Source organism: Bison bison, unplaced genomic scaffold (genome assembly GCF_000754665.1).
Source record: "Bison bison bison isolate TAMUID 2011002044 unplaced genomic scaffold, Bison_UMD1.0 scf7180017864492, whole genome shotgun sequence".
Classification (NCBI taxonomy): domain Eukaryota; kingdom Metazoa; phylum Chordata; class Mammalia; order Artiodactyla; family Bovidae; genus Bison; species Bison bison.
In genome coordinates this window covers 3,337,764-3,348,582 of record NW_011495051.1, presented here as the reverse complement: position 1 = coordinate 3,348,582, position 10,819 = coordinate 3,337,764, and the positions used below count along the sequence as shown (strand labels likewise).

Sequence of the window (10,819 nt, the reverse complement as noted above, 5' to 3'; positions counted from 1 at the left end):
AATAAAATTGAAGGTTTGTGGCAACTCTGCATTGGGCAAGTCTTATCAACACCATTTTCCCAACAGCATTCGCTCCCTTTGCGTCTCTGTGTCACATGCTGGTAATCCTCAAGTTTCACACATTTCATTGTTATACGTGGTATGCTGATCAGTGCTCAGTGATCCTCGATGTTACTATTGCAAAGACCACGCCTCACTGAGGGCTCAGACCATGGCAGTTTTTCCAGTGAAGTTTTTTTTTCTGGCCACACTGTGCAGCATGTGGGATCCTGGTTCCCTGACCAGGGATTGAACCCACTTCCCCTGCAGTGGGAGAGCAAAGTCTTCACCACTGCATCACCAGGGAAGTTTCACAGTTAAGTATTTTTTTAATTAAGGTATGTACTTCTTTAAGATATAATGCTACTGCACACAGCATAGTGTGAACATAACTTTTACATGCACTGAGCAACCAACAGAGCCACGTGACTTGCTTTACTGTGACATGCACTTTATTGCAGGGGAAGTTGAAACCAGATCCACACTAGCTCAGAGGGTTTGCCTGTCATGTCTACAAATCAATACCATGGGACTCAAGCAAGACGTGTGTGGGCTTGGATTCCCGTGGGCCACAAACTTGTTCTCTTTGCCCAGTGAGGCTTTGCCTCTTAGAACATGGCGTGAATGTTCAGGATAAAGAGTCAGCTGGCCAGAAGTGGTCATCCAGTCCAGAACCCCTATGTTCTAGAGCAGAGTGTTCTCAATCGCCCTGCTGCATTCTATGCCTGGGCTGCAAGGAGAGACCAAGACGCGTGGCTGGGCTCCCTCACCATGCTGGCAAAATGGCTCTATGGGGTCGCACGGAGTCAGACATGACTGAAGCAACTTAGCAGCAGCAGCAGCAGGAATACACACAAGAAGTCCAGGCTAGTGGTCTAAGCTCCCTCCAGAGCAGGGTATCCTGGCAATCGCACCATTTACTGGACAAGCAATGGGGAGAATTTGGACTGGAAAGAAATACCCACCCTCCCCGGGCTCATCTTACGCAGCCAATTAATGAGACAAGATGAAAGATCAAAAGCCCATCTCTCTCGAAACTGACATACCAACAAAACTACACAAAAACAGTGCTTTCTCTCTTAGGGCAGGAAAGCCTGGCCTTAAGACTTCCTACAGATTAACACATACAGATAAGATATCTTTCTTACTCGGGACACAATGAGTCCTTTCTGGACCAAGACTTCCCTCAGCAGAGGGCTGAGCCTGGCCATGTGAAAGCCACGGGACTGGCAGAGTGCTCAACCCCACCTAAGCCAGGTGCCCTCAGAAACACCAAAGCTGTCTAACCAAGCACTTAAGAAAAAGCATCCACTTCTCCAGCATCCACTGTGCCTGTCAAACGTGTGGACTTCACCGCCACAACAAAGGAGAAGGTAGCAGGGTTTGGAAGGTGCTGTATCTATGCCACTGTCCTTTGTATTCAAAGAATACAGCACCAAACGTGACTGCCACACCCTGCTGTACCAGGGCTTTTTTGGAGGAAGACGTGCTGGGTCTCGCCCATACTTGCTGAGATTCAGCTGCAGAATCAGGACCCTTCCAAATCTTACCCTGTGTTGTGAGTCCAGGAATAAAAGAGTTCACATGACTACCAGGAGCTGGCATCATGATATCCAATAATCACAGCAAATGCAATTTAACTTAAAACTAATATTTCTTCTGCTTTACCATACATTTGGATAAACCTTACTGAACAGCTATAACTTTTTCTTCTTGACATTTGGCCTAAATATTTATAGAACTCTTTCAAAATACAGGCCACACATTTTACTTACTTGGAAAGTGTTAGTGTTTAGCAACTCAGTCGTGTCCAAATCTATGCAACCCCATGGACTGTAGGCCGCCAGGCTCATCCATCCATGGAATTCTCCAGGCAAGAATACTGGAGTGGGTAGCCATTCCCTTCTCCAGGGGATCTTTCCCACCCAGGTATTGAACCTGTATCTCCTGCATTGGCAGGTGGGTTCTTTTACCTCCTGATACACCAGGGAAGCCCTATCTGGAACTCAGCTACCAAAAGAAAGACCCAAGATTCTAGTATGAGGTTAAAACAGATACATCAACTACCCAAGAGTCAAAACATATATAACCACATCCGTGCAGTAAAATTCCTGCACTGTATTCGGGAGAACTCCAGAGCCCCCTCTGTCTGGTGTGATACAGAAGGAGATCTAACTTCTAAGTCCAGAGCAGGTGGGAGGAGCAGCGAGGTAAGGAGGGAGGCCCCACAGCAGCTAGTACCTTGACAGCAGGGGAAAGAGAGCAAGCGGAGGGGAGACACAACTCTAAGTACCCCAGGCGTGGGGGACTGTCAGCATGCAGACACTGACATGACCAGTCCTGTGAGCCTGCACTTCTGAACAACCACCCAGGGAAGCTCAGGACAATTACATTCCGTCAAGGCTGAGAGTCAAGAGACGATAGAAATATCTGTTGGGACTCCCCTGGTGGTCCAGTGGCTAAGACTCAGGGCTCCAAATATAGGGAGCCTGGGATCTGATCCCTGGTCAGATCCCGTATGCTGCAACTAATCATTCTCGTGCCACAACTAAAGATCCCACATGCCACAATGAAGATAACTGGAAAATCCATCGGGCTGCAACTAAGACCCAGTGCGGTCGGATAAATACTTAAAAAAAAAAAAAAGAAATATCCGTCAATGAGAATGACTGTGCAAACTGCAGTTTATCCATACCATGGCACCATCTGCATACAGTATAGCAGTTAAAAAGACATACATCTTCCCATCCCAGTGTAAAATACAGTTAAACATACCCTGGAATAAAAAAGAAACATACTGACAGTATATGGCTCATGTAAGGTAACAAAATGATACTGTATATTCCCAGGGATCCTTCACATACACACCACACAGAGCAATGTAAGACAACTATAGTGGCAACCTGGGGGACAGGAAAAAGCCAGAAGGGGCTCTGACGGTTCAGTGATACTTTTTTTTAAAAAAAAAGAGCATTTAATACTTGTATAATTTAAATTACCATAATTTAATATAATTTAAAGAGTTCCAGCAACTGTACAGAGGCAAGGCGTAGATTCCGGTAACACCACTGTATCCACACAGCCCTTTAGGGAACAAACATCTGAGTCAACAATAACGTGGACTAATCACATATGTCGCTGCAAACAAATTGGAGAAACAGCTCTGTCTCAGGTGGTAAAAGCTCTGAGGCCAAACAGCCATGCTTTGGCTAGTCAAGAGACCTGGGGTTATCTAGAAAAGGTGTTCCTAAGTGTTTTTTCAAAGTCAGGCTCTCTAGATGAAGGGACGGCATGATCTGCATTTTAACGAGCTGGATCTCCCCCTTGGCCACACATGCACGCACACATGGACCAGCTAATGTTTGGGGGTTCCCAATGCAGATTTATGATATTAAGTCCAGGATAAACTGAGCCCAATAAAAACCACACACATGACATGGGAATAAGAAACAATCTGCAAGCCTTCAGCAAGCTTCTGCCTACAATGTGGAGAAGAGAAGGCAGAGAGAAAATGGAAAAAGAAAAGAATTCCCCACAGTAACAGGGGTCAGGAAGAACCTGGGCCCACAGCAGGGAAACTTGTTAATGTTAGGTACCAACCACAAAAATCAACCACTCAGGAAATCCAGCACTCCTGAAAGTGAGGAGATAAACCAGAAACTGAGTGTGCAAGGCCCTCGGGCATCTCCCGGTGGTCACTCCATTTCACTCTCACATGTATGGTGTCACCCAGCATCAGGGGGCTCTATCCCATGCTGCGGGTGACTGGGGCAATTCTGTGCCACAGGCTGGTGGGGAGGGCTGAAGGCCTCACCACCTGCAGCATGAACTGTTTGCAAAGCTGAGTGATAACACTGTCTTCTACAACATCTAAAACCCCAAGCCTGTGTATGGAGTCAGATCAGGGTCTCAGACGCAGGCTTTGGTAAACTCAGCACACCTGGTTCATGCGCTCAGCATTTAGGCAAGTGCACAGGAAGTAGCACTGCTTTGTGACAAGCCCCAAAAGCGTGGCCTCCCAGTCCTGGGACCATGCTATGCACATTAAAAAAAACTTAAAAAACAAAGCTATGAAGGAAAATGAAAATGTGTACATGTCCTGTTCTCTGGGCTCACTGGCTGTTACCAGTCATGTGACAAAGTAGTTGTACAAAGCAGAAGCAGCAAGGATTCTGTGTGACTGGAGGGTCAAAACAAAACAAGATGGCTGATGGCACGGGACCCAAACTCAGGTTCTTAAGAGTCTGGGTGATGGCTCAGATGGGAATTTAAAAGCTGAGTATCTCAGTCTGACACATCTAGAAACTCAGAAGGAAAAAAGAAGACCCTGGACTTGATAGATATATTGTGAACCTAAAGAGGAAGCCACTTTCCCCATCCTCCAATCTCCCTGGGAGATCAAAGTAGGCGGTTTATGGTCAAATGAAGCAGGTACAGTAGAAAATAAAACGACTCGCCCCAGGAACCCATCTTATGTGAAAACCCGATATGAACACATACAAGTGCTACAAAACCCTCAAATCACAGATACTGTGAAATATGCTTTGTGATTCTTGACTAGTTGATTCAGTTTTACCCATAGGACCTCAAGGACAGGTGAGAATAGAGACATTTGCCATTATGTCCTTTGGAAGCCAATAATGGAAACAGAAATTTCCAAAGCCACCTGCCTGGGGCCTTAAACACGGAGCCAGGTCTTTTCTGTTCTCACTTCTCCAGGTGAGGTTTTAAGACAGGCGGTCATGAGAGCTGACCCTTCAGGATGCCCCATTTTTTTCTTCCTGCTGTCTTTGGGTCTCGTCACCAACGCTGAGTGCTTACCAGCAATGACTGTATGACTCCTGTGTTGGAATAGGAGTGCCTGGAGCTGAAGTTAAAGGCTGACCTGAAGGACTTCCCTGGTGGTCCAGGAGCCGAGACTCTGCACTCCCAATGCATAAGGACCCAGGTCTGATCTCTAGTCAGGAAACTAGATCCCACATCCCGCAACTAAGAGTCCACATGCTGCAACTACAGATCCTGCATGCCACAACAAAGATCCAAGACCCTATATGCTGCAACTAAAACCCAGTGCAACCAAATAAACATCTAGAAAAATGTGTGTGTGCGTGTGTATATATATATATATATATAGGCTAACTTGAGGATCACAGCCATTAGTCACTAGTGTGGCTAAGGTAACCAGCACCATTATTTAAGTGTGAACAAGGCTACCTGGAAGGCACGGACACACACACTGGTGCACATCGCAGTATGCACAAAAATTAACAATTCAATGGTTCTCGGTATCAGAAAGAATTCTGCACTGGACCTGCCCAGATCACAAGAGCTCATCTGTGGCCACACTCACTCAGCCACTAGCCAGCTGGGCAACATAGGATCCCTGAGTGAAGAGTGAGGGGCTGGATGGAAGCCTCTAGGTTCAGGCAGCACTGACTCGGGGAAGGTACTCACTCTGCAGACGGGTGTGGAAGCAGGGAAGGGGCTGGGGCCTGTATGCAGCTTTGTGGGCACAGACTGCCCCTCGGGGGAGCTGGTGGGAGAGGAAGAGCTCAAGGACGAGTGGCTCAGCGCCAAGTCCTCTTCTGGGCTGGACTCCGGTGTCTCGCTCTCAGAAGGCACAGCCTGGCTGGGAGGAGTGGCGGGAGGAGACCTGGCCGGCGGTCTGAGGGCCAGGATATCCTGCAAGACGACCACGGGCATCTTCCCCTTGAACAGGATGCCCCCGGCTTCACTCCAGCCATCCCGGTCCTTCTCAGACCACATGCTCAGGTCACCAGTCAGCTTGGGACAGTTTTGGGGTGAGCCCCTCTGTGTGAGTCCCCTCCTGTCTGCACCCCCTGAGTCAGCACCCCCTGCCTCTGTCTTGCACGGAAATTCTGAAAGGGCCTCTTCGGGACTTGCCAGCTCATCCTTCTGCCTGGCCTTTGGCAGCCCCCTGTCATCTCCAGCTTTGTCTGGGACTCCATTTATGTTCTTCTGAGCGGAGGAGGCGGCAGAATTCAGTTTATTGTGGCCCACCATGTTGTCCGGGGGGTTGCTCGAGTCCTCTGTCAAATCGATTATGACCACAGCCTGGCCAATACTGGTTTCAACTTGACTTCTTAAAAAGTTATCTAAGGGTCCCTTCCCATTGACAAGTTTTGGTCTAAAATCTATGTCGGAACCCATGTGACAGTTCTCCAAGTGGTCCAAAGAGGTTTCTAAGTTGTGGAGTTGAGTCTGCACAGGGCCAGCCCGAGACCCCCCTGTGTCGTCCAAGCCATCGTCAATTTTCTCCTTGGGGACAAGATTCAGGCGCTTGAATGGCAGTCGGGCTGAAACCAGAAGACAAGGAGGACCTCTTTTAAGTGATAGTGTGAAGAGTGACAATCAATACTTTAACATTCTATGTTCTCAAAAAATGAACAACCTTGATGTACTTGAGGATAGGGAGGATATCTAAAGTTTAAAAAGGGATTATCTTTTCATTGGATATGAGTTTGAGCAAACTCCAAGAGATAATGAAGGGCAGGGAAGCCAGGCATGCTGCAGTCCATAGGGTTGCAAAGAGCTGGACACAATTTAATGACTAAACAACAAGTCTTTTCATTATGGACTTTTCCAACAACCTAATTAAAAGCAAAAACAAATGAACAAAAAAAGAAATGGAAAACAAACAAAATCCCAAAACACCAACAAACTTTTAGAGCAGGGGTTTTGCAAGACTTTCGAAGAAGACATTTTCTGATCTCTTTGAGATCCAGTTCAAATTCTAAAGTTATTTATTATGGGTGGAAATTCCATTTGAAGATAAGTGTATCTGGTTCCAAAAGCTAAAGAGACAGATCCATTTACAGTTAAGATTTTGTTCTGCCCCTAGCACTCCGACTGTTAGAGCTTTTCTTGCCAGTGAAACAAGTATCCTCCCACTGCATGTCAACCTTCTGGATGGTTCTAAGAGAGAGGCACATGGAAGACAGGAAATGCAGATGGGTGACTTTCTTACAGAGTCTGCCTGTACTCAAACACCCAAACATCTTATTAACTACTTTCTAATGTAGACCAAACACATAAACCTGTTCTGGCTTCATTTATAAGATGATCATGCCCTCGGATTCTGCGGTTTGCCCCTAATCCTTTAACCTTGGAAGGCGGCTGCCCTTCATACAACTCCTACCAACACCAACCTTGCTGTCAGTCATGACAGAAGGCCAGCTGCTACAGAGGAACCAGATAACCAAGCTTTGAAAACCAAAAACCATCCTTTTTTATATAGTCCAGCCACTAATCTCACCTAAGGGTAAATTCATTCCTCCCTTTTTCATGAAAGGATTTTGAGACACTTCCTGTAAAAAGGTGTTTAACCAGGGACAGCTGTGCTGCCAGGGGACATCTGGCAACATCAAGAGATGTTATTGGCTTTGACAGCTTGGGAGCAGAGGCTAGGATGCCTGTGAAACTCTCTCCAGCTGTGGTCCCTATCCTTTTTAGCACCAGGACCAGGTTTCGTGGAAGACAATTTTGCCATGGACTGAGGGTGGGTGGCGGAGAAGGCAATGGCACCCCACTCCAGTACTCTTGCCTGGAAAATCCCATGGACGGAGGAGCCTGGTAGGCTGCAGTCCTTGGGGTCGCAAAGAGTCCGACACAACTGTGCAACTTCACTTTCACTTTTCACTTTGGTGCACTGGAGAAGGAAATGGCAACCCACTCCAATGTTCTTGCCTGGAGAATCCCAGGGACAGGGAGCCTGGTGGGCTGCCGTCTATCGGGTCGCACAGAGTTGGACACGACTGAAGCAACTTAGCAGCAGCAGCAGAGGATCGGGGGACAGTTACATTTATAGTGCACTTTATTATTATTACATCAGTTCCATCTCAGATCACCAGGCACTAGATCCCAGAGGTTGGGTACCCCTGCTCTGTGGTATATAGAATATACAGTATATTTTTCCTCCATGAGAAAAAACATTACAAAGTCAATATGCTGGAATCCAGCTGTAAAAGCAGCAACCTCTGCATTTGGTCCTGGGAACGGCACGCAGTGAAATGGGTTTCCCAGCTTCCAAATGTAAGATGCAACTGTCTTCTCCCCTCCACCCCTTTGATGCTTCTGATGAGAACCCCAGGAGATGGCCTGCCTCTGCTCAAGGGAAATGAAAAATATAATAATTGAGAAAACAATGAAGGACATAAGCTAGGAGCAAATATTTAACCCATTCCCAGAGTTACCTTGTATTAACTTCTTGACTGGAAAAGCTGGCCTGTCTTTGCAATCCATGGCTGTGAATGAATGTCAAAGGATATGTTATTAAGTGCTGGAAACAACGGAGCAGAAAATACAGTACCTACTATACAAAGTGGTCGTCAATGGGGCTGATCTGGGTACTCCCACCCCCATCCTTGGGCTTCCCTGGTGGCTCAGTAGTAAAGAATTTGCCTGCCAATGCAGGGGACACAGGTTCGATCCCTGGGTCAGGAAGATCCCCGGGAGAAGGAAATGACAACCCACCCCAGTATTTTTGCCTGGGAAATTCCATGGACAGAGGAGCCTGGCAGGCTACAGTCCATGGGGTCGCAAAGAGTCAGACACAACTGAGCAACAACAAAGGACGTTTTTGGTTGTCCTGACTGGAGAGAGTGGGCAGCATCAAGTGGGGAAGGGATAGGAACACTGCTAAATATCTCACAATGCATAGGACTGCTCCCCACCACAGAGAATTATCTGATCTCAAATGTCAGTAGATTAAGAAATTCTACCCTGAATGCTGTCACATCTTCTTGTCTTATTTCCCTTGAGCGCTTAGCACACCTGAGACTTTTGTGTTTCTGTCTCTCCCGCCCATCAGAACACCAGCTTTGTGACAGTACACAGACTTGTTCCACACATGGGCTCAGGGCCTGGCAGGTAGTAGGAAATCAAGTAAGGAAACTACAGATGAGAGAAAACATTGTATCAGCTGATTTTACCATAAAAGGAGCCCGAACATGCTCCTCCAATCCAACCTCTCCCCACCAACAAATCTGTACAATTGGTATAGGGCTTATTTTCTCTTAAAATAGGGTTTATAAAAGGTGATACAACTTAAATCATCTTGAATCTGCCAAGTTGGAGCTGAAGCACAGTCAAGAAATGATAGGGAAGATATTTTCCTGCACAGGAGGGAAAGAAATACACACACACACACACAAAGGCATAACAGTATCAAAACTGGTACAGAAATGACCATAAACAGAACTAAGTCCTTGAATAAATATCTTCAAATGGCTAGAATAAGTTGAGAAGCTGACATGTGCTAGATCTGGCTTGGAAAAGTCTAGTTATTTTGGCTAACCTACATTCTTTTTTTTTTAAGATACATACGAGTAAGTATTTTTAAAAATCAGATCCTGGCTTTCTAAAAAAACTCAACTGCCCATAGATGAACCTACTCTACCCGCTTCCAAGCTAGGAATACAAGAAAAGTACCCAGAAGACATTTCCTTTCTTCCCATTGCAAGATAGTATTATTCCCAAGTTTTCAGTTCTCAAAAACATGAACTCCTCCCCGCCCCCATTGAAGGATACACAATCTTTAGCCACTTAATTTTCAGACAATCACAAGGATTTATTGGCATGACCCTGAGTCACGAGCTTTGATGCAAGCAGAACAGAGGTGACTTCGGGTCAACATAAAAGGGATCCCATCCAGGGACTCAGTCTATTCAAAGGTATAGGTGCAATTAACAAACATTTCTGTACAACCTTACCACTGCTTTTTATTCTGAGACTATATCCCTTCTAATTTTATCTGGCATTAAAACATCCTTCCCTTTTAGGATAGCCTGATCATAATAACAGAAGGTGCTTTGTAAACTTCTTAAACATCCATACTGGGTCTAATGACTGTCCATGACAATCAGCCCCAACTTCATATGAATTCTGTCTCTTTGAAATCCCAAAGTCTGGAAACAGCACAGTGCTTATTAACTAGGGGGCACCTTGACAGTGGATACATTTTTGGTTGTCCCAGATGAGAAGGGCTTGCTACTGAGATCTTATGGGTGGAGGACAGAGATGCTGCTACAGTGCACAGAATGCCCCCCAGTGTCAATAGTGCTGAGGCTGAGAAATTCTGAACTAGATTAGCGGATGTCCCTACCGACACTTAATTACTAGGCACCTACTATGTGTCAAGCACTGCGCCAAGTCCTGGGGGCAAAATGGGAGTGGAGTAGGGGATACAAGCCGTCTGGTCCTCCTCAGTTCGCCACCCCATGTAAGGGGCCCGCCAGGCGCCAGAAAGCCCCCTCCCAAGACACAGGAAGGAGAAAGATCGGTCTTCCTGCATATCCGGCGGCATCAAGAACCCGGGACCCCTACCACCCGGGCCTCTCACCTGGGCTGGCCCTGACCCTTAGACGGGGCTGTTCCGGTCCCCCGACCCCGTGGAACCCCGGGCCTCAGTTTCCACATCCGGCCCATAGCGCCGCTGCAGGGTCCAACTTGTCCGGGGGACACAAACGCACTCGGTAACCAACAAATCCGGCCCTTTCGCCTCTTTGGGTCTCAGTTTCCCCTCCGGGCTACACACACACCCGTCACCGCAAAGCGCTCTGAAAGGACGAACTGACGTAAAAGCGCCGGAAAAAAAAAAATGGTCGCGGCTGCAACAATAACGTCAAAGAGGTGCCCTTCGGGTTGCAAGGCCCTTCCCCGGGGTCGTAACGGCTCCACGGACCGAACGCCAGATGCAGAGCCGTGGGCCCACGCCAGGAGGCCAGTCCGCCCCCAGCCGCCGCTTCGGCCCACACAGGCC

General features: G+C 47.1%; 1 protein-coding gene across 2 annotated transcripts in view; it reads right to left on the bottom strand.

The window, feature by feature from the left end:
- CHAF1A (chromatin assembly factor 1, subunit A (p150)) overlaps positions 1–10,759 on the bottom strand; it is a 24,872-nt gene extending 14,113 nt beyond the window's left edge. For both annotated transcript variants that reach the window (XM_010828151.1, XM_010828152.1), the window contains exons 1-3: positions 10,400–10,759; positions 8,253–8,303; positions 5,494–6,356 (exon numbers count right to left, since the gene is read on the bottom strand). In XM_010828151.1, the coding sequence (XP_010826453.1) occupies positions 5,494–6,356; positions 8,253–8,301 (912 nt within the window). In that variant the 5' untranslated portion in view covers positions 8,302–8,303; positions 10,400–10,759. The remainder of the gene's footprint in view (positions 1–5,493; positions 6,357–8,252; positions 8,304–10,399) is intronic.
- Positions 10,760–10,819: the final 60 nt, after the last annotated feature.